General features: G+C 38.3%; 1 protein-coding gene across 27 annotated transcripts in view; it reads left to right on the top strand.

The window, feature by feature from the left end:
• Nucleotides 1–24,507, top strand: part of PTK2 (protein tyrosine kinase 2) — a 352,445-nt gene that overhangs the window by 159,561 nt on the left and 168,377 nt on the right. For 25 of the 27 annotated variants that reach the window (XM_064384640.1, XM_064384638.1, XM_064384629.1 and 22 more), the window contains 3 exons: nucleotides 12,394–12,448; nucleotides 23,654–23,794; nucleotides 24,331–24,408. In XM_064384640.1, the coding sequence (XP_064240710.1) occupies nucleotides 12,394–12,448; nucleotides 23,654–23,794; nucleotides 24,331–24,408 (274 nt within the window). The remainder of the gene's footprint in view (nucleotides 1–12,393; nucleotides 12,449–23,653; nucleotides 23,795–24,330; nucleotides 24,409–24,507) is intronic. The other 2 variants (XM_064384649.1, XM_064384648.1) reach the window with 1 other exon arrangement.

The following is a 24,507-nucleotide window of genomic DNA, read 5'->3' as shown; positions in this document are numbered from 1 at the left end:
CCTTGACTATTCTGTTTGCTAAGTTTTATTAGTAAGATCTAGGTGTCCGTTTCCAAACATCTGTAAAATGGGGATAATGGTGTTACCTACATATATATGGGATTGTTGTAAGGAGTTAGATGAGATAGTAAGTATCAACTCTTGACATGAGTTGATAATTCATATCAAGAGCTTAATACCTATTGCACCCAACACTGAGTAAATGTGGACTACAATTACGATTATTATCCATGGGAGATACTGTCAATCAGGATAAAAACTAAATTGTAGAGTTTCTTTAAAGAGCATTAAGAAAAAATAATAGGAAACAATATCATTATTCATCTGTTGATTTAATTTTGACCCCTTTTAAAATGATTTTTATTTGTTTTCAAAGGTAATAATACATTCTAGTTAGAGACAAAATTGAAACTACACTGTCAAATAAGAAAAATTCTTCAACTCCTCTCATTCACTGTTAACCACCATCATAGTCTTAGTAAATATCCTTATAGCTCTCTGTTTCAACACTTGTGTGCACATATAATGCATAGTTTTAATATGAGCAGAATGATCCTATATGCATCTTGCTTTTTTTACTCAACTTTGTGTTTACTAGATCTTTCCGTATGACTAAATAGAAATAAACATTAGTATACTAGTCCACCCAATGAGTTTCTAATACTACATTTAGACAGCCACGTAGTAGAGGACATTTAGTTCAGGTTAATAACAATGTAACACATGGGGCCACTTTTTGTTGTTCATTTTCGCCTATATGATTGGCAACAGATGATTGTCAATTGGCAACCCATTGACCAGCATGGGTAACATAGTGAGAGCTCATTTCTATACTTAATTTTAAAAATATTACCAGTTTGATTACTGGTAATATTAAACCTCTTTGCATATGTGGCCATTTTTAATTCCTTTTGTAAAGTAATTGTTTTAAATGAGCTTTTCTAATATGTTTGTCTTTTCTTTATTAATCTTAAGAAGTCTTTGTTGTGTTAACACTACCTTGTAACGTTAGTTCTGTATTTTCTTTTCCAGCCTGTCATTGTCTTTCAACTATGTGTATATGGCTCTCATCATATAGGAGTTTATCTTTCTTTAATGTAGTAAAATAATATTTTCATTTCGGTTTTTGAGTTTTAAAACCCGACTTTTAAAAAGGCATTCCAGCACTTATGGTTGTTAAATGTTTGTTTTGAAACTTCTGTGTATTCATTTCTGTTTTTACATTTTCAAATGTGTGGATTTAAAAAATATTTTCTTTTTAAAGTAACTTTTGGCTTAATGGCACTATGGTCAGACAGCATAGTCTGTCTGAAAAGAGCTTCTCAACTTCTGTGGAGACCTCCTTTGTGGACGCTAGAATAAGATCATTTTCCCCAAGTGTTTTATCATGAAAAAGTTTCAAATATACAAAAAAGTTGAAAGACTTTTCCAGTGAGCATCTGTGTGTCCGTTACCTGAATGCTACAGTTATTAATATTTTATTGTATTTGCTTTATGTGATCAGTTCTTAGAAATGTTTCAGTGTGGTTTAAAAAAATGCATTTTCTAATCAAGCTTGTTAACATATCCATCTATGATAATGACTTTGCCAGTTTCTATAAGTCTATTAATTTTTCCTTTATATTTTAAGGTTCTTCTATTTAAACATACAAACAATTCTTGGTAAATTGAATCTTGCATCATTATGTAGTGATCTTCTCTATACCTGATAATTTTTGTTGTTGTTCTAAAATCTGTTTTGCCTTCTTTAGGTTAGCCTTGACCTGGTTTATACTTTCCATTTTTTCGCTTTCAACTTCTCTGTGTCCTTACTTTTTAGGTATGTCTTTAAAAACTGTCATAGTGCTGGATTTCTTCAACCCAGTTCGCCAAGTGTTTCTTTAAAGTGATAGGTTTAGTACATTTATATTTCTTAGGGTGCATGATATATTGGACTCGCTTTTATTACCTATTTCTAGTGTCCTAGAAATAAACTGTGTGAGGGTGCATGTGCTGTTTATTTCTTAGTTGGTATTCTTATTCCACATTTTCTACTGTAATTACTTGGAAATTTATAAATGTCTCTACTCCTTCATTAGTTACCCTTATATTTAACCTTCTATATTAACTTAACCAACCCCAGATTTTAAACTTATCTAACCTTCTCTTAAACAATACAAGGACCTTGAAATACCTTAACTCTCCTCATCTTCCAACTTACACATCAGTTTTTCCTGTTATTTGAGTTAAATGTTTTCAAAATTCAAACTCCAAATATTAGACATTATTATTATTTTATACAGTTGTTATTTTTGGCTTTCTTTCCCTACTCTTTTTTTTTTTTTTTTTTGAGATAGAGTCTTGCACTGTTGCCCAGGCTGTAGTGCAGTGGTGAGATCTCGGCTCATTGTAACTTCCAACTCCTGGCTTCAAGCGATTCTCCTGCCTCAGCCCCCTGAGTAGCTGGGATTACAGGTGCCCGCCACCATGCCCGGCTAATTTTTGTGCTTTTAGTAGAGACAGGGTTACACCATGTTGGTCAGTCTGGCCTCGATCTCCTGAGCTCGTGATCCACCTGCCTCGGCCTCCCAAAGTGCTGGGATTACAGGCACTTTGGGAGGGTGAGGCAGGCAGATCATGAGGTCAGGAGACCTCACACCTGGCTGTATCATTTTATTTCTTAAAGCCACTGCACCTGGCCATATCATTTTATTTCTTAAACATCCTTTATTGGGCTAGGTGCAGTGGCTCATACCTATAATCCCAGTACAGTAGGAGACCAATGTGGGAAGATGGTTTGACCAGCATGGGTAACATAGTGAGAGCTCATTTCTATACTTAATTTTAAAAATTAGCCAGGCCTGGTGGCATGCAACTGTGTTCCCACCTAGTCGGGAGGCTGAGGCTGGAGGACTGCTTGAGCTCAGGTTTTTGTGACTGCAGTGAGCTGTGATCATGCCACTGCACTCCAGCCTGGGCAACAGAGCAAGACCCTGTTTAAAACAACAGTAACAACCATTTTTGTATCTCAGACAATCCTTCTGGTTTGCGTTTCCTTTTATTCCAAATATATTGTTCAGCTCATTGGTTTTTCTCAATACTGTAAACATACTCTGTTATGACTAGAAATGTCTGTTGACATTTCTTTGTGGCCACTCTTTATTTTAGGGTCCTTTTCCTACTTTTAGCATCTTTTTCCTACTTTTAGTCTTTTCCAGTTTTATTCATGTCTTGTGCTTAGATTTCTTTTTATAAATCCGGTTGGAATAAGACATACTTCTCAATTTTGTAGATGCATGTTTTCCGTCTGGAAAATGTATGCTACTGTCTCTTTAATAATCAACTAGATATATTTCTGATCTTTGCTCTTTTACATTTTTTGTATTTTCTATCTCCCTTTCTCTGTCTCTCTGGATTCTCTCTTTTTTGGGGGACGGAATTTTTCTTTGGATTTGTCTTCAATTCTTTAATTCTCTTAAGTAGTATCTTTATGCCATACCTTGTTCACTTATTTTTTTTATTATACCACTTATATTTTTCATTTCTAGACATTCCATTTCATGTGATGTAATCTGCTTCTTCATGCTTGGTAACCTCTTGTATGCCCATCTGTGGTGTTTGTGCCATTTATTTCTTCAAGTGTTTTATGCATAGCTGTTTTTCTGTTTTATATTTGACAATAACTTTGAGGTACTGGGCGACTCAATCTCTTGTTACTCTGACTGTCACCCAGGCCACCAAAGTGGCTTGAATCAGAGACTCGTGGTCCCAGACTAGGTAAGCTGAGCTTAGGGGGCTTCATTTCCACTGCTGTGGTTTCTGACAAGACCCAGGGAATGATGCCACTTCCGCCTTCCTAAGGTCCAACCTCATTGCCCAAGTACCAAGTTCATCATCCCCCACCTTGCAAGTACCCTCAGAACAGAAACCCAAAAACAGTTTCCCTTCTGCCTGTCATGCTGTGTGTGTGCTGGGGACATTCTAGAAACCTAGATGTTTATCACTCTGTTGCCTAAACGTTCTTCATTGTAGCTCAGTGTTATCTTTCTGACATTAGTTTCACTTTTTCTTTTATTTAGACGTTTTTAATATGTAGTTTTTGATGATAAAATTCTGTTTTTAAATCTTTTTTTTAAAATTTCACCCTTGTTCTTGAAAGGTAGCTTAACAGATGTGGGTCAAGCAGTCTTTCTACTTTTAGCCTCCCAATGTGCTGGGATTATAGGTATGAGCCACCACACCTGCCCAGTAATAGTTTAACAGATTAATAGTTATATTTTCTCAATAAAGATCTTAATAGTATTGCACTTGATCCTGTCTTCCATTGCAGCCATTGTAAAGGCTGATGCCAGTGCTTGAGGAGTGGCCTGGCTGAGAGGATGTGCAGGGACTTGCAAGCATACCATGGCTGTCCTACCACAGGAGCAACTGGGGACCCTAGTGGCCCTCATACCTCAAGGAGAGCATTGGCCTTGCTTTTTCCTATTGGTTTTTGCTAGTTACTTGGAGCCATTTAAAAATTTATGTATTTCTTCAGTACAGAAAAGAATTATACATAAATGCAAAATACTGCTTGTTCCTTATTAGTTTGTTTCATGGTTCTCTTTTTCCTTTGTAATAAGAAAGCTCATGAAATAATCCCCATACTTTATTAGCTTTCAGCAGAAATTTAAAAGTCAAACTCAGTTGTTTACAGCCTAATGCAGAATGCCCCTTCAACTTTACTGTATTTCTAAATAACTTTTTTATTTTAAGACCGTTTCGTTCTGTCACCCAGGGTGGGGTGCAATGGTGTGATCTCAGCTCACTGCAACCTCTGCCTCCAAGGTTAAAGTGATTCTCCTCAGCCACCCAAGTATTTGGGATTACAGGCGTGCACCATCACACCCAGCTAATTTTTGTATTTTTAGTAGAGATGGATTTCACCATGTTGGCCAGGCTGGTCTCAAACGCCTTACCTCAAGTGATCCACTCGCCTTGGCCTCCCAAAGTTCTGGGATTACAGGTGTGAGCCACCACACTCAGCCATAAATAACTATTCTGAATTATACTATTACTGCTGCTACTACTACTATTACTAAGACACAGTTTCTGAGAGTGAGAAAAGTATTATCTAGAAAATTGAGAGTTTTTTCTTTAAACCAACTAAAGATTTCATCAGTCTTTCTTTTCACGTCGTTCCAATCTAGGAAGAACCAAGGTACCTTTTTATAGGCAAAGAAAAACTATAAGACAGTGAAGTCCCTTAGCCCCTGTCCCTGGTACATTACTTCCTGTGGGCTCTCACAGCAGGGAACAACTGGAGTGTAAAGGAGACTTTTATTTACATCTTTTGTAAATAAGAGGTGAGGAGGAGAGAAGGCAGCTACCAAAGAAGGTCAAATATTTTGAGAAAAATGTTTTTCATTAGCCTTTAAAAGTACATTGCCGATACTGACAAATCAATACAGTGTTAAAATTAGAATTTTTAATACGGCATTAGAGAAGGAAGACCCTTACTTACCAGTAATTATTCCTCAAACTAGAGAACTATAACGTGAAATTATTTTAAATGAATCATTTAACTTTTCACTTCTGCTTGATTCCTTAAGTGGTTTGCCTTTTTTAGAAATTTTAAATCATTTTTCATTTAGTGTATTTTGCTATAGTGGTTTGTGTAATTGTTTCTCTTCACTATAGAGAATGTGAGCTGCATTCTGTTGTGCAGGGAATACAGTTTTTATATAGTATCTGACATTTATAAGGCATTTCATAGATATTTCTAGAATGAATAAATTTGTGGTTTAAAATTAGCTGAGGTTAATTATAATTGCACTTTCTTGTTTTCACTTTTTTCTTCATTTTTCTTGTCAATAGCAGTCAAGTACATCCTTTAGCTACCCATGATAAATATCAAAAAAGGGAATGTCGATAGATTTGGGCAAGAATTGATGGTTGCCTCACTGAGACAGAAGTTTATTTCTCTCTCATATAAAACAAGTCATAGACAATCAATGTTTCTCAGTCATTGGGGCTACAGGCTACTTTAATTATACCATTTTGTAATCCATAGCCACCTCATGGCCTAAGAGGCTGGTGAACATTACCCATCGCATATGTATTCTAGTGCTCAGGAAGGAGGAAGAGATGGGCATTCTCTTTCTTTTTCTCTTCAAGGACACAAATATGTATATAGCAAGTCTTCACTTAACATCAGTAGGTTCTTGGAATGACATAAGGTGAAACCAGTTTTACCATAGACTAATTGATATAAACAAGAGTTAAGTTCTTCTGGAATATTTCTGGTCACAAAAATATCACCAGCTTCTAAACAGAGACCCAAAACCCTTCTAATGTTAAATGTTGGAATAAATAAGAACGTACATTTAAGAAAGACTGATTTTAAAAAACCAGATAATTATTTGCCCAGTTATTCCAGTTCAAGGTCGTGAGTGGCTAGACCCTATCCCGCCAGGGCAGGATGCCATTCTCTTCACAGGGAATACTCACCCCCTCCCAACCCATACTCACTCATCCTGGGATAATTTAGACACACCACTTCCCCTAAAATGCACATCTTTGGGATGTGGAAGGAAACGAGTAACCATAGAAACCCCACACAGACACAGGGAGAACATGCACACTCCATACAGTGGCCTAGCTCCGAATCAGTTTTTTGTCTCATCAACATTATAATGAAACAACATTAAATAATAACAATGTTTTTACGAACCTGCTGTTTAGTACTTTCCCTTAGAGGGACATAGGACAAAACATAGTCGCATGGCCTTATCTTGCTACAGAAGAGACTGAGGAAGGCAGCACTGTACCTGACCAAAAGACACTGTCATCCCCAGGATGAAGGGGAGAATGTCATTAAGAAACAGCAATCTCTGTTGCAGTTAGATAATTTTAACGTTGTTAAGAGGCTTGAGTAGGCCGGGTGCGGTGGCTCACGTCTGTAATTCCAGCATACTTTGGGAGGTGGAGGCGGGAGGATCACCTGAGGTCGAGAGTTCTAGACCAGCCTGACTAGCATGGAGAAACCCCGTCTTAAAAAAAAAAAAAGGGCTTGAGTATAAGTTAGAGGTGAAAGTACTACCATATTATTTATTTCTCAATTAAATATACTCAATTCTGACAGTTTTGGAGAAAGAATAAAATAGGAATACTACATGAAAATGCATATTTAAGTTCGTTTTGGTTGCATTTTCGCTTGGGCTTCAAATATTTGAGGGATTTGAAGTTCGTTTTGGTTGCATTTTTGCTTTAAATATTTGAGGGATTATGTTCACAGAATATTAAATAGGGTCACCAGACAAGGTCAGAATCTTCTCAGAAATATTGCCAGAAGAGAAATAAATTTATCTTTGACATAATAATTCGCTTATAATAAGGTTAGTTTCTTTTTATTTTGTAAAGAATGCTGATTCCTATCTGAGGCTTTTTTTTTTTTAAACAGTCTCACTCTCCCACCCAGGCTAGAGTGTAGTGGTGCAATCTCAACTCAGTGCAACCTCCACCTCCCGGGTTCAAGGGATTCCCCTGCCTCAGCCTTGCTAGTAGCTGGGACTACAGGTGCCTGCCACCATGCCCAGCTAATCTTTGTATTTTTAGTAGAGATGGGGGTTTCACCATATTGGCCAGGCTGGTCCTGAACTCCTGACCTTGTGATCTGCCCGCCTCAACTTCCCAAAGTGCTGGGATTACAGGCATGAACCACCATGCCTGGCCTCAAGGCTTCTAAAAGCCAGCTGTGTTATGACTTTGTGGATATGAATACACACATGCAGGACAAGACCACAGGCTGGGAGACTAGATGGGCATCATAGAGGATTCATTTCAGTGAGGGGGGATTGCTGATGGCAGTCAGAAGGTGCAAGTGGAGAGGTTCCCTCCTTCACAGCCTCCTTTCCTGGACCATTCTGAATGGCCACTGTAAAGAAGGAATACGAGGAGGTACACAGTCACCATGCATGGAATGTGGGAGAGCAGAGCTCTCTAAGGATTTTCCGAAAACGCTAAATGGCAACAGGGATCAGTGGATGGGATTTTGAGGTTTAGCAAAAGAGAATGAAGACACCATCAGTCAGCAGTATTCTAAATCTTTCATTTAAAGGATAGAGGTCAATTAAACATTTAAGAGAGTTCTGGTTTAAAATTGGCCACAAAAACCTTACGTCTCAATGGCTAAATGTATGGGTTTTAAACTCTTACCTTGTAATACCTTTCACACTATGTTGTAGTTAGTTGTTTATGTAATTATCTCACTTAAGAAAAGGGAACATATTAGTGATTTTTCTACCCCATGATCTGTTATGGTGTATAGTATGTCATACAGGTCTCAGTGAGGAAGTAAGTGAATATAGCCTCTCTTTCTTTGTAACTTCAAATCTAAATTAATTTGAATCTTAGCGAATAGATCACAGAAACTCTTTTTGCTAGTCCTGAGAGAGATGTAGGGAGAGTAATACTTAGAAGCTCTCTGCTATATATATACATATATATATATACACACACACATATACACACACACACACACATACATACATACATACATACACACACAGGCAATCCCAACTAAAGGCTCTTTGTTTAACATACAGCTCTCTCCTGTAAGATCTGCTGCCTTCTGCATTGTCATGGTAGAACTGTCTACTCACCCCTCTATACCTTCTTTACCCAGTCTTTCTGAGCAACACAGGAACCTTGTGTGGTTGTTTCTGTGATAACTGTGCACCTATCCCCAGTGTTCATGTATTTCACCCATCCCTGCCCTTACTGAGGAGCCTCTGGGCCCACAGCACCAAGCCCTAGAGAGTCAGGGTGCCTGAAGTCCTAGATTTCATTGCTCTGTCCCAGCTCCACCCATTGCAGCTTTCTATGACAATGAAACTGTTCTGTGACTGCCCCATCTAGTTTGGTAACCACTAGCCACATGGGACTGCTCATCACTTGAAATGTGATGAGCATTGCAATTGGAAACAGAATTTTTAACTTAATTCAACTAATTTAAGTATAAATAGCTACATACTACTAGTGGCTGCATATTGGACAACACAGTTCTAACCTAATAGTGTCTTGCCATCTGTGTATAGGTTCAAGAGGTTCCTCTGAACTGATGTGGGAATCTGAGCTAGTTTTTTGTTACCTAAGTTTAACTCCATTTAGAAAATACCTTTTGACATTTAATATAAGGAATTATTGTATGATAAAGGCTAGTGATTATATTTTGTTTATGATGTGTAACTTGTATCTGTTATTTTATTCACATACAGGACAGTTGGGTAGAGTTTGGGCTCAAAGAAGGTTTTTATGCCACTTGAGGCAAAACTGCTGCAGTTGAGAGTGCACATTGTAAACTAGTCGCAGACACACAGCTCGTGGAGAGAGGCGACCTCATTAAAAATGGGACAACCTACAAGTCCCTGCATGGTTTCCTAAGGCTTTAAATTTAGGTATCTGTAATAGGCTTTCCCTAAAAACTTTGAATGTAGTACCTTAGGTGCGTCTCAGAGTCCTCTATCACAAAACCTGAAGTTAGGTTGACTGATTACTCGATTAAATTAAAATGTATTAAAAGCAGTGTTGCAGAATTTTACCATGATCTTGTGTACTTGAGCCTCATTTTTATTTTCTCAACTGCCAGGTATCAAAAAAGTTCTAACATATGGACAAATGTTACAAATTCTTATTACTCAAAAGAGGTTTAAGAAAACCTAAACTGTATATATGCTAAGTATTGGCCTTAAGGTTTTGTTTTGTTTTTTTTTAAATGGAGTTCTCTTCAACTTTGAAGTAAAAGCAATACCTAGTATTAGTCTTTATTTAAAAAAAAAAATGCTTTATTTTATTTTTCTTGAAACATACAACAACTTCTGGTTTATCTTTAATTTTCTTATTTGTGACAGCAATGACTATGGTAAGTTCTTTAGTTCTGCCTGGCTCTGAGAAAAATAGATGTGTAACTGGGTTGACTAAGAGCAGTTGGCAGCCACACGGTCGGGGAGAGGACATTCCCTACCCTGGTCTTTCCCTCAACCAAATATTGACATGCCCAGTTGCCTTCTTAAAATCCCTACTAGAAGGGCATGCATGTACACCTTGCCCAGCCTCGTATGTGTACAACAGAACTGTAAGTGCCCACCCACCTTCCTCTTCTTGGTGTGTGGCTTCAGCATTCCCTCACACCTCATGTCCAGTCACTCATTCCTATTGCCTCTTTGTCCACAGTAGCCCCTGAATCTCATTGCTCCTCACTGCCTCTACTGTCCACCAGCAAACCTCAGCTCAGGCCATGCCTCCCTCTGTATTAAACAGTGAGACACAGGGCATGTGAACCAGAAGCTGTCCAGACAGCAGTGATTTCTAAGGCATTGTGGCAGAACAGAAACTGCCCCCTTCACGTTCCAGGAACTTCATAAACTGTCTTACTTAAACCTCAGCACCACTGTGGTAGTAGGACTTCACATCCCCCACTTTACAAGTAGAGGTTCACAGATGTTAATAGCAAATCCATCCAATGGCAGAGCCAAGTTTCAAATTAAGAACTCTGAGGCCAGGCCCAGTGGCTCTTGCCTGTAATGCCAACACTTTGGGAGGCCGAGGCAGGCAGATCCCTTGAGATCAGGAGTTTGAGGCCCACCTGGGCAACATGGTGAGATCCTGTCTCTACTAAAAATACAAAAAGTAGCCAGGCATAGTAGTACAGGCCTGTAATCGCAGCTACTTGGGAGGCTGAGGCCTGAGAATCACTTGAAGCCCAGGAGGCGGAGGTTGCAGTGAGCTGAGATCAGGCCACTGCACTCTAGCCTGGGTGACAGAGCAAGATTCTGCTCAAAACAAAAACAAAAACTCTGTGATATGAAAATAAGTGCTTGCTATTATGGAATAGTGACCTGAAAATGTAGACAGAGGCAGAAGTGCTCAAGAATATTGCCTTGTAGATTTCCAGAGTGTCTATCTTTTGTGTACTAATTTTGCTACTTCCCAGTAGTGATTAGCATCAAAATCCTTAAAATGCAAAGAGCTTGTGTTTTTAAGAGGCAAAATGAAAAGGAAGAACTTGTGTGGATACTTTTTCCCCTTTATATCCAACTGTCAAAATAGATAATGATGGTTCTGTGAAGGGGGGTTACAAATAGAAGTGACTAGAGACAGAAGTGGAAGACTAGTATATGAATTAACTGATGGGTAAAACAAGGAAGTAATATATCACAGAAGCTGAGAGAGAATTATAGGATGTAATGAATGTAATACTAGCAGAATAAGAAAGAATGAGAACTGAGACCAGTTTTGGATTTAGCAGAGGGGGAATTCATTGGTTTAGGTACTACTAGTAGTGAGATTATAGAATAAGAGATTTAAAATGTTTGGATATAGTATCAACCAAATAAACTGACATGATGTCTATGGTTTTGTTTATAACACCAGCTAACTTACAGTTACGGATGAAGACGTCATCCCTGTTTCTTGATACTTTATAATTAGTTTATATTTTCCTTATGTGATTCTGAAAAGACACCTGTATTTTCCTTTTCTCCTTGATCCTTTTATTATGTGTCTCCTGTCGTTTCTTAATGTCGGCAGAGACATTATTTCATGTTACTAGCACGCTAGTGACACCTACTGGCCAAAACACCTGAGTAAGTTAGTAACTAAAATAAAAGGAAAAGAATCAGCTATTCTTTCCAATCTATTTTCTTGACCAGAACGTTGAGGTTCTTGAACTAATAATCAATTTAATTTTGTTACCTGATTTAAAGAACATTGCTGCGATTTCCAGCATTTCTATACATTCACCATTTTGACCTAGGGCAGATCACATAAATTTCTGGGGTTTTTTCTAATGTGAAACTGAGATAAGTGAATGAGTCCCTTAATCAAAAAAACCTGTTTTTTAAAATAGTCAACTTTTAGGATAAACCTAAAGGATTTATTTCTGTAACTTCTAAGGTATATCCTGAATCATTTAAATCAGACTAGCTTATTTTCTCTACAAATACAGTATTACCCAGTTGAAACTGATGTTTATAAGGATAACCTTCAGACAATATCTGAAAAAGGACAGTTTTTAAATAATTTACAAATACTAATATTAAATTATAATAAAATTATAATATTAAATTTTATAGTTTACAAAGAGGGAATATTTTAAAAGGGTTTTCAACAATAAGGGTTGAAAAAACAAAAAACTGAAAGGATTTCTATTTAAACCAACTTGTATTCATGTTTTTTGTACATATCTAGAAAATGATTTGTCCCATCCTTTCTGTGAATATACTGGTAAATCAGAGCTTTATTATATTTGTTTCCTTCCTAAGTAATATATGGAAGGATAAATAATTTACAATGCTTTTTTGTTCTTGCAAGTTTGTCATTATATTAATTGATTTGGTGGTGTTATTTGTTAATATGCTTTTTTTTATATTTCAGAAAAGATGTTGGTTTAAAGCGATTTTTTCCTAAGAGTTTACTGGATTCTGTCAAGGTAATTAGAGTCTCCTTTATCATAATAAAATAACAAAATTATGCCAGTACCTTTTCCCCAATAGTAAATTGCTTTTGGGAAAGTAAAATGCAGTTTCCTTCCTTACATGTAAAATACATGATTTAAAAAGCTGACATTTATTCTAGTCACATTAATGGCAAATAGGTTTTTAGTATAGCTTTCTCTCATAATACATGGTTTCACTTCTTGTATTTGACACTCAGCTAAGCACAAAACTGAAAAAGTTATGTGCACAGTTATTCCTGTCATCTAGGTCTCTACAGGCTCAAATATTTTAACATGCAGAAGAAAAGGAGCAATATGTAAAATAATCATGAAATTATTAATATTGTGTGTGTGTGCATGCACGCACATGTCAGTGCATTTTGAAGATCTTGTCTTTTGTTTAATCCCTTTGGATGCTTCCTCACATTAGTAGCTTTGGAAGAGCCTCAGTTCTTATCCTTCCCTTATCCAGCACCTTGGAATGGGGTGGAGGACTCTGAAGTGTCATTCCCCCAGCTGATCCAGAGCACGCGTCAAGATTTTCAAGCACAGCAGGGGACACAGACTTTAGGGTTAAGACAGGGTCTGGCTCAGATGAGCTCTGCCATTTTCTAGACTCAGGGTCTTGGGCCTTGTTTCTTAATGAAGAAAATAGTATTTTATAGGTTGATGTGAATATTTAACAGGTTAGTAAATACATTACTTACCATAGTACCTGTCACATAGCAACAGTAACTGTTACTGCTCTTTTTATTACTACAAAGATCATGTTCTACCTCCCATCAACTGAGGCCCAGCAGGATAAGACATATGTTATGAGAAAATATAGCTAACTCTGGATAAATTATTTCATCTTTTTTTATTTCAGTTTACACATTTGTAAAATGGGGATAAAACCCATTTCTAACACATGGGATTAATATGAGGATTAAATCTTAGAAAGACCAAAAGAGAGAGAACTGTCAACGTCATGTTGACTATCATTGGGTTGGAGTGTTGGTATAATTGATCGGATGCAATCTGTAACAGAGGCTCTGTGTTCAGATATCTGGGTCCTGCTCTCTGTCAAACCCATTCAGAATAGGACTGTAAGGATTAGTCACTGCTTCCCTGAGTCCAGAAAGTATCAGTATCCCTTCCTTCCTCACATAGGTTCTTGATAATCTAGTGGGAGAAACAGATATAAAAGTGTTGGCTTTAAAATATAAAGCATTTTACAAATGCAGTTAGACATTCTATTAAGAGTAGTACAGGAAAAGTATACTCTTTATTTCAGGCTCTTTTTCTCGTGATGCTACTCGACTTTTTCAGTGTTCATTCAAGTTTCCTGATCTGTTAGTGAAATACTACAGTGAATTATTAGGAAAAAGAGCACATTCCATTTAGTGTGGTTGAGGCTAGGACTACAAATTGAGACAGTAGTGTCTCGTTCTATAAATAGCCCACAGATAATTGGCATGAGCGGGTTAGAGTCAGATTTGACAAACAGAGTTTTAAATGAAGTTTGGCACAGTGGAAGGGGAATGAGAGAGAATAAGAGTTCTTTCCTTCAAGAGAGCTATTAGGTGTGCGTGGCCCATACTCTTGGAGTTGGGAGAATGGGTGATTTAGTTTGACCTGGAATGTTGCCAGTGTGGGAGCCAAGAAGGCATGGGAAGACCCTTAAGTGGAAAGGATGCTGCTGTGCATAAACCTGCTGGGTGTTGCAGTGAGGAGAAGGATAGTGGAGACATTCAAACAAGTGTAAGCTACAGTTTTAGTGAATTTACATTGCTATTGGATAGAAGAGTACTCTACCCAATGTTCTATTAATGGTTATGTAACATCAGTAGTATTGGTCAGTGGTTTTCAGTTATAAAGCACTGAGTGGCCTCAGAATTATTGCAAGGTCTCCTCAAATCTGTATGTGTATAAACAATTATGGGAAGTGTGATATGTCATTTAGGAGTCCATTCCATTCTAGATTTTTAAAGGATCCCCATACTCAAAACAGGGAACCACAGGTACAGGTCACAGGTGCCATGGTGTGAGTGTGCCAGAGTGAGACAGATACCCAAAGAGTTTTAGTAGAGGACTGGCCCTGTCTCCTTCATGACTAATCCTTCTAAACCTCTGCTTGAGTGTTCCCTCTCCTACTCTTTGCTATGCAAAGTGGAAATGGCAAATACTTCCTTGTATCTTGGGACCCTGTTTAGTATCTTAATTTTTAATTCTGCTTGCTTTTTTTTTTTGAGACAGAATGTTGCTCTGTCGCCCAGGCTGGAGTGCAGTGGCGTGATCTTGACTCACAGCAACTTCTGCCTCCCAGGTTCAAGTAATTCTCCTGCCTCAGTCTCCCAAACTAGCTGGGATTACAGGCGCCTGCCACCATGCCTGGCTAATTTTTGTATTTTTGGTAGAGATGGGGTTTCACCATGTTGGTCAGGCTAGTCTCGAACGCCTGACCTCAAGTGATCTGCCTGCCTTGGCCTTCCAAAGTGCGGGGATTATAGTTGTGATCCACCTCCCCTGGCCTCAATTTTTAGTTATATAGTTTTTTACTTGTTTGTGTATTATCTGCCTTTCTCCACTATAGTTTAAGATTCTTGAGAGCAAAGACAGTATCTGTTGCTGTCTCTACTCTACTCCCTTTGTTTGGCATTGTACCTGGTACATAGTAACATTTGGTAAATCCTACTTGAATGAATGAACAACAACAATTTGACGACGAAAATCAGGGGAGGCCCTTTCTGGACAATGTGAACAAGAGGCAGACAAGATTAAGTAAGGATCTTTAGAAGATAGTAGAATGGAAAAGCTAGAGAAGTTTCTTTCCCTTGGTATGTCTTCTCTACTGCCCTCCATCCCCACCCCTTCAAAATAACCCTCCCCTGCACAGGATTTGTTCAGGTGTCTTGGGGTATCTTTCCAAGCTATCCTTTAGGCTTCCATTGCCCTGGCCTTTGCTGCTGACTTCCATGTACTTTTATTTCTGCGATCTTGAGCTGTACCTGGCTATCAGGTGATTTCTGATAGCCAGAGAGGCTCACATTCTAGAAACAGTGAGCTCTGATAGCCAGAGAGGGCTCCCATCGTAGAAACAGTGAGCCCTCTCTGTTTCTAAGCTGTCTCGGGAACAGCGGTCAGACAGGACCAGGGGGTTTTGGTGGAGTACAGTCAATATATCATCATTGTGGGCTGTAACTTGGTGTGGGCTTAAATGCTGAGATAGGAGTTGAGAGGGATTGGGGATTCATTGCAGAGTGTGCAGCAAGGGAAAGACATGATCTCTTTTTTGATTTTAAAATACAAATCTGACAGCAACATGGAGCACAGATTGAAAGCAAAAAGACCAGAACCGAGAAGAGTTGGAAGGTGATTAAAGTAGATGAAATATGCAGTAATCAAGGCCTGGATGGAATGGCTTCTGTAAGAATGGCAGGGAAGGATGACTAGGGGAACTTGAAAGACTTCCTTTTTTTTTTTTTTTTTTTTTGGAGAGAAGGTCTCACTCTGTTGCCCAGACTGGAGTGCAGTCACGTGATCTTGGCTCACTGCAGCCTTGGCCACTCGGGTTCGAGTAATTCTCCTGCCTCAGCCACCTGAGTAGCTGGGATTACAGGCAAGGAAGGACCACCATGCCCAGCTAATTTTTGTTTTTTTTTTTTGGAGAGATGTGGTTGCCCAGGCTGGTCTCAAACTCCTGAGCTTAAGCCATTCACCTCCCTCCGCCTCCCAGAGTGCTGGGATTACAGATGTGAGCCACCACGTTCAGCCCAGAAAACTTTTTACAAACCAAATAACGGTTGTGCCTTTTGAGCAATTCAGTTGTTCCTGATTTTGATGTAAATATAATTAGTTTTTAGCTACTGTTAGCTATGAATCATCAGATTCATGGAGTGGTTCATAAATAAGTTTCTTAGGACTGGTTTCTCACATGAACTTTTTAATAAGGGAATCATTGTAATTTTGTGTACTAAATGTGTATTTGGCTTAGGAATTAATATTCTTAGCCCAAGATTTTTTCACATTCTGCATAAATTCTTTCAACATTGCACTGATTGCCATGAAACTACTATAGAATTTGTTACTAGTATATGCCCATGGGGGTAACAACTGTAGTACAAGTTAGGTGTTGTCTAGAAGGTCCCTTCTTCAAAGCTATTGCCAGTGAAACTTTAGCTAACTAGAAATTAGCACCAGTTTCTTGTTTCTTCTGAAATAGCTCTGTAGAATGTCTAGGTCAGTTAACATTGGCTTTTTCATAATTAGGCTACATTTGTTTTTCCAAAAGTCATTTTGTTTTGCCTCCTTTTTTTTTCTTTATATTTGTAGAGGATTATTTATAATTAACATTCACATTGAATTGTTGAATATTACCTTATTATCTTTAGTGAAACTTGGATTAGCTATGTTTGATGCAAAAAATGGAATCCGGGATATATGTGCCTCAATTACTAAGAATAATTTGCAAGTATTATAGTTTCTATCTCATTGATGTTAGTAGTTTTAAAGACACATTTAAAAAAATCACTATACCAATAAAACTGTCAAGTCCAAATTGAGGAACATTCTACAGAATTCTGATGATTACTCTTAAAAAATATCAAGGTCATGAAAGATGTGTAAATGCAGAGAGAAGTCCAGAGCAGTGAAAGATTACTGAGCAAACGAGTGAAACTGAAGTTGCATCTGTAGTTCAGTGAATGTCGTCCTACCAGTGGGTACCAAGGGTGCTTCTGCCATTGCAGCTCTACTCTAAGCTTAAATCAAGCAGCAAGTCAAAATAGGCAAATTTTAATTTATTGCAATATAATTCACAGTAGGAACCCAATTTCAGATCTAGAAATGTTAAGAAATCGATAGTTATCAGTTTTTTTAGCATCTGATTTTCAAGTAATAATGTGGTTTCCTAAAATACTTTCAGGAACACATGATTTTATTCTTGGAGAAGACAGTCATTATTTTCATTTCTAGGATGGACAGGTGACTATTTCAAGCTTAATATTTTCGCCAGGAACAGAAATGCATAGCTTGGTATGGTATTCAGCAGTGAATTCCTGGTATCTGCTCTGTGCCAGAACCTAAGTTGGGGATGATGGGAGTGAGTGAAACCTGGCTCCTGCTTACAGGGCTTATCATCTGATGTGGGCCCTGTAGATAGGAGCAAGAAGAAACTCTCTTCATGCACTGTAATAAATCTGTATTTAGCATTTGGTGTGTGGGTCGATAACATTCCTTAAAAATTATTCTCGTATTACTCTATTATTGCAGATTTTCTTTAGCATTGTCTTATAACCTTTTCATCTGGGAAGCCCTAAGAATGTATTGTTGCTAGCAGCATCTCATAATCATTAGGTTGACTAACAGGAAATTATTTTTGCAGTTGAACATGTATGAATAGCAGGAGTTTCTCATGGTTCAACCTAGTAATACCAGTTCATTTTGAAGAAGTATCACATTCTTAGTAAATTTCTCACTGTACATGAATTGGTTTAAAATAAAATAGTGTGCATAGATAGATGCCTTGTTTCCTAAATCCAGGCTAACACAAGCAGGTGTTCAAATTTGAAATGCAATGCAGAACTCATTTACTTACACAAGTTCTGCAAGTGTATTGATTAATATCCAGAGACTACGCAGTTAGATTTTGTGGAATTTTTTCCTCACTGAGTAATTAAGAAAGGACTCATGCTTTCTAAGATATCCTTGTCATATGAACTAATTTTGGAGCTTCTTTTAGATAGCAGAGATTTTCTAGTTTCTGTCCAGCACTGAACTTCATAGGTTTGGAACTCACAGTCCTCTTTAGCAGTCACATTTAAGTACAGACTATAAGAACATTGGGTATATTCCTGCCAGAGCACCCCATTTTAGTTGGTGGAGAGTTGTTTCTGTGTCCATAGGAAACTTAATGATGTCGTTTTCCTTTACTCCAGCTGCTTGAGCTTACTGGTTTGTAGCTGCTCTTTGTTGCTCTTACTTCTTGGTTCTCAGCTTGTTAATGGGTAGGATGAGCAAGGTAACACCACCTGCAGAAAAGCAGCATGTTTTCCCACATTCAGCTGAATGAGACAAATACAGTAAAATTAGAGTCCAAGCTGTCTGTCTCTTAACATTGCATAGTTATTACTTTCAAACACATTTGCCCCAGTTACTCAGAAGTTTTCCAGCAGGTTAAATTGTTGGGGAGAGCAGTTGAGTTCTGTACCACCATACGCATTCCATGTCTAAGAGTTTTGGATGAGAAAATCAGGATCAAACCAGATTGACTCACTTTACTTAGCAAAGGGTTGATGGCTTCAATCCCTGTTGTAGAAAAACAGCACACAACTTCTTTTAAGTTTCTTAGTCATCAGGAGACACTGTTGCCAAGAGAAATAAGGAAGGTTTAAATTTAAAGGAGACAGAGGGTAGAGAGTTGTTGGGATACATTTGAAGGATGTTATGAGTGTAAAGTCTAATGGGACTTAGCTACTGGTCTAATGTTGGAGGAGGAAGAAGAAAGTACAGGGCCTGGCCTCAGATTTCTGCTTTGTATACTTAAGTGCTCTCTAGTGCTACGAGTCAAGAAACAGAATATTGAAGCAGAAGCTGAATTGGGCGGGACTGACAGTGATGCATTCAGCTGTGTAAATTGTGAACTTGAAGTGCCTTGAGACTATGAAGGTCAAGGGGAAAAGGGGTATGGGAAGGAGTAAGTTCAGAGTGATAGCACTGCAACTAAGTCAGATGTAGTGTATTTCAGGGTCCATTTGGGTAGGGCCAATAAAGTACCACGGCTGGAACCTCAGCGCTCTTAGTGGCAGGTTTTAGATGTCTGTGAGAAACTGCAGTGTAACTGTTAGGTAGGCAAGTGCATATATACCTAACAAGTGCATGCACATATATATATGCATTTGAAGCTCAAGAGCAGATTCTAGCTCCTCAGCTTCTATCTCTGTTACTTCATAGAGTATTTCAGGTTAATTTTTGAAAGCATTGAACAAACGAGCAAATGTCAGTATATAATATTATTGCCGGTAGTTTATGTATAAACCAGCAGCTGGTTGAGAATTAGGTACAAAGCAGAGAATGGACTTTTTTTTTTCTGGACCTATTTTACATAGTTTTTAATATCTGCATCTCAGTATTTACCTGAGTTGAAATATTCCTCTCAGAGTCATGAATGAGCATACCAACGTTTGGTTAATGTTATAGAAATGTTTTGCCATTATGTTTTGGTCCCTGTGCTCAGTTGACAACTATTCCTTGCAACTGCTACGATATTCCAGTTTATCGTATCATACACTTAAAGAGGTTTGTGATCTTCCAGGACTTTCATTGGACTTATTTCCTATTAATACTTGTAGATGGGAGACATTGCTTACACTCAGAGCATTTATACATTGAGGTAGCATGTTCTATGATAGGAGGTTGAAACTAAAGAAGTCTGAACTATCTTCCCACTTACTAGAAAGTAAAATCTCATTTATTACAGGATACAACTAGATTTTATTGATTAATATTATCTGTTTGAGAGTTTGCCACAATCCAAGTTGTTATGGCAGAGACATACAATTATTCATTGTAAATCACATAATTGAGTTTCAGCTGCGGGCCACACTCTTTACTTTGGAGTAACAAGGCAACTCATGCTCCCTTCTCACCAACATGAATCTTACATAAGTGCCATGTCTAAAAATACATTCAAAGCAATATGAGACCCATAGGGATGTGGTAGTTTCTTCTATCAGGCAGAGCATCTTAGAAAAGGAGGTGTTTGAATTGGTCACATAGCTAGTAAAAAGAAATCAAGCAGTCTGGATTAGAATCCCATTATTCTACCCCCCTGTTGTTACCTAATGTTTCTGAGTCTGTGTTTGCTCACTAATATATGAAAAATAATATCTTCCTTGCAGGGGTTATTGTAAAGACATAGAGTTTATTTCCACAGAAGGGTCTACAGATGTCTTTTCTGGCATCATGTTTTTGGTGTGTTTGTGTGTTTTAATCAGCACTATATGCACAGAACTATACTTTTCCTCCTATAGCCATGAATGAAGATCAGAATGCTCTTTTTCCAGCTATACTCTGACTTTATTGAGGATAGATATCTGTTCTGATTCTGCAGTGCATTCCAAGTGCCAAGCACAGAATAGAATTTCCTTAATAGATTTGTTCTGGGTCCAGAGTGTAGTGGGCCTGCTTCTTAGAGACTGCTTTATTGTCACAAAGTCCCAGGATACTATATTGTTAATTTATAAGGAGAAAAACATCTTGTAGGTGGCTACAGGCAGTACTCAAATCTCCGTGTCCAATCTGCATGCTCTGTTGGAGAGTCTGACCTACATAGGTAATCATAAGCAGACAATGTTTGGAAAGCCTGGAGTCAAAGCAAAATCTTCTCAGACTTCTGTTTATAGAGCATTTCAGGCTGACCAACTCACCATCTGTATGATACATTTTGTAGTCAAGCCTTGCTAACCTCTAACCCATTTTATTGCTCTTCAGTTTAAGTTCTGTGATGTTGTAATTAATCCTTTTCAAAATAGCTGTAACTCTCCTATTCCACTCTGTCGTGCTCACCTGTCAAAACTTCATCCCTGGTTAAAACGAACTATTGGCCAGCTTGCCTGGCTTTGGTGTTCTCTTCTGTCTTCATTTTATTTGCAGGTGCCATTCAGTCCCATGTATTTAAATACTTTAGCTGATAGCTATGAAAGTTCTACCAACAGTGTTCCCCTTTCCTGAGCTCCAAACTTATATCCAAATATCTCACTGATGGTTCATGTTGGAAGACTTCAAGATCAAACACATGTACAGGATTTACATGACTTTCTTTTTTTTCACCAAGCCTGCCTCTTAGGTTTGCCTTTTTGTTCCATCTAAAACTCTAGTTTTCCTGGAATTCTTCCACTTTCCAGTTGTCTTGCGTATGATCATCCAAATGTCCCAAAAGTACCCATTTCTCTCCTTCACCACCACCTTGGGATCCAGGTCACTAGTATTCTTGCTTGGTCTGTTATGGTGACCTGACTACTTTCACTCCTACACACTCCCACAACCCTCTGTGAACAAAAGCAGAGCGAGCTTTTTAAAATAGAAGTCACATGCCTTAGGTAATCCTCCCATGTCCCACTCTCTTGGCTCATTGAACTCCTATCTTCGGGAATCTTGTCCTCTGCCTTATCTCAACCTCTCACTCTTGTCTTACTCATTTTCAGTAATCGCAACACCTCCCTAATTGTGAGTATCCTTCTATGAGACCCAGCTCCTGTCTTTCCAGCTCACTTTCTGTAGTATCCCAAATCCAGTAATTCTTGGATCCCACTAGGACCTTCAAGCCACTACAGATAGGCTCTTGCCTCCATGACCCCACCAAAGTATGCCATGCCCTCCTAGTTCACTGTGCACCTGACTTAGCAGCCACACCTCAACCTGGGCCCATGGCTGCTCCCCATCTGCCTGACCCTCTTGAGATTAGCAGGTCACCTAATCCATCTTCCCTGTCTGCTGGGCCAGCCAGGACCTCCCCTTGAACTCCACCGGGCCCTTACTGGCCTGCTTGACAGCTCCACTTGGATTTCTGATATTCTAGCATTCTCTTTGACCTTTACCCACCAACCTGCTCCTCTCACAGTTTTTGCCATTTCAGTTCAATGGCAACTCTTAACTATCAGCATATCCTGTTCTGTGTTTAAAATAAATCCATTAGAGTCCACTCTGGAAGAAAAAAAAAAAAAAGAAAGAAAGCTAGGATCTGACTGCTTCTCACCCCCTTTCTGCTCCTGTACTTGTGCCAACTGTCTCCTCCTGCCTGGATTATTTGGGTAGCCCCCGACTTGGTCTCTCCTGCTCCTTTCATACTGTTCACAACACAGTGGCCAGAGTATGCTGTTAAAACCTAAGTCAGGCCGGGCGTGGTGGCTCCCGCCTGTAATCCCAGCACTTTGGGAGGCCAAGGCAGGGGGATCACGAGGTCAGGAGTTCAAGACCAGCCCTGGCCAACTTGATTAAATCTTGTCTCTACTAAAAATACAAAAATTAGCTGGATGTGGTGGTGCACACCTGTAATCCCAGCTACTCAGGGAGGCTGAGGCAGGAGAATCTCTTGAGCCTGGTAGGTGGAGGTTGCGGTGAGCTGAGATGGCGCCGCTGTACTCCAGTCTGGGCAACAGAGACTCTGTCTCCAAAATAAATAAATAAATAAATAAAATTCCTGAGTCAGATAATGTCACTCCTGAGGACTTAACATCTCATTAGGGTCAAAGCCAAGTTGTTACCATGGCCTACATTCTTTTGCTTCTCTTTCTTAGACCTCATCATGTACCCTTTATCCATGACCTCCTCAGGCTGCTTCACACACCAAGGATAGAGGGTTTGCTGCTTGGAAATCATTTCTCTCCACTATGCAGATTTTCATGTGTATAAATAAAAAACTCAAATAAAAAAGGACCAAAAGACAACCTATCATCTTACTTCATGAAAAAAGCATGGTTGCTTTATATCCTTCATGAGTACATTGCTGTGTGCTCACCAGGACCAACACTTGTGCTCTTGCCTTTTAAAGGCATCTGTACTGTACACTGACTGTTTGGTTTTTTTTTTTAATGTAACAGTGTAATATGGGTTTTAATGCCAGTAAATTAGTTACCCAAAACAGTTCTTAGGGCTACATAGAATATTAGTTGGGAAGATAGATACAACATAATTTACGTAACCAGTCTCTATATTACCGTAGACAGTTCCACAGTGAATCTTTCTGTTCCTGAATCTTTGCATGTATCTCTAATAATTTCTAAAGAATAATGTCCTGTAATTTTACTTTCTGGATCAAGCATTGTGGCTTTTTAAGGTTTTCAGTTTGTGTTGTCCTTCAGAAAGATACACTGATTTTTTCCTCCTAACAGTGGAATGTACAAGTACCTTTATATTTCTGCCCTGGTCTTTTCTGCGTCATGTACACATATGGTACAAATTTCTGTTTAAGAAATAAAATTCTATACACGAACTTTATAGTTAAAAATGGTTAAAATGGTAAATTTTATGTTATGTGCATTTTACCACAATTAAATAAAGCTCTGATAAATACATTTATAGTTATTTGACAAGTATCCATTTTGGTGGTAATATGAATGTAGGTGTTAGTAAGTAGTTGGTAGGAGAGAAATCTTACTATTGTTGTGGTCTTTATTCATTGCTGATTTTTACAAGATTTTTGGTAATTTTGTCATGCAGGCCAAAACACTGAGAAAACTGATTCAACAAACATTTAGACAATTCGCCAACCTTAATAGAGAAGAGAGTATTCTGAAATTCTTTGAGATCCTGTCTCCAGTGTACAGATTTGATAAGGAATGCTTCAAGTGTGCTCTTGGTGTAAGTATGGGAATGTGGGAAAAAGTGGACTGGTTTGGTTTCTTTTACTTTTCCTTATCTCTTACTGTGTATCTAAATTTCTGATGCAAAGAATGCTAACTGGTCCTTTTTTTTTTTTTTTAAATAAAATGATACTTTGTCATTTTACCATGTGAAAAATACAAAAAGAAAATAATGTGAGAGCAAAATCACTTTTTAAAAAACAGCATGCCTATTTTCATAATTAGGTTTTTTGTGTTTTTTTAAATCCCTGTGATTTGTCGATTAATTGTTCTCTTGGGGCTAGTTTGCCAAGAGAACATCCCAAAGAAACCCTTGGCATCAGGCATGCTGGAATAAGCACAGTGCATCTTTGTGTAGGATCAACAGATCTTGGTCGATGAAGTTATAAATATTTTATCTTATTTGGTTAGATAGATTAATAACAAACCAAACCAGCCCCCACTTTGGTCCTTTAACATATCCACAGCTCTTTATCTAAAGTATTTCTTTTTTCCTTCTGCCACCTCTGTTCTCACTTGTTTCACCTTCAAAAGTCAAGCTGGATTATTTCAGTGGAACTGGCAATCGGCCCAGAAGAAGGAATCAGTTACCTAACGGACAAGGGCTGCAATGTAAGTCTGCTCTGACCTTTTGGGAACTTGGCTTTAGACAAAGAAGAATCAAATTAAGGAAATGGGGCATTCTTTTGGAAAAGATCACTTTACAGTTAA

Source organism: Aotus nancymaae, unplaced genomic scaffold (assembly GCF_030222135.1).
Source record: "Aotus nancymaae isolate 86718 unplaced genomic scaffold, 86718_ANA_hifiasm-v0.15.2.pri h1tg000036l, whole genome shotgun sequence".
Taxonomy (NCBI): domain Eukaryota; kingdom Metazoa; phylum Chordata; class Mammalia; order Primates; family Aotidae; genus Aotus; species Aotus nancymaae.
Note: the sequence above shows the minus strand (reverse complement) of the source record. Positions and strands in the feature narration are given on the sequence as shown.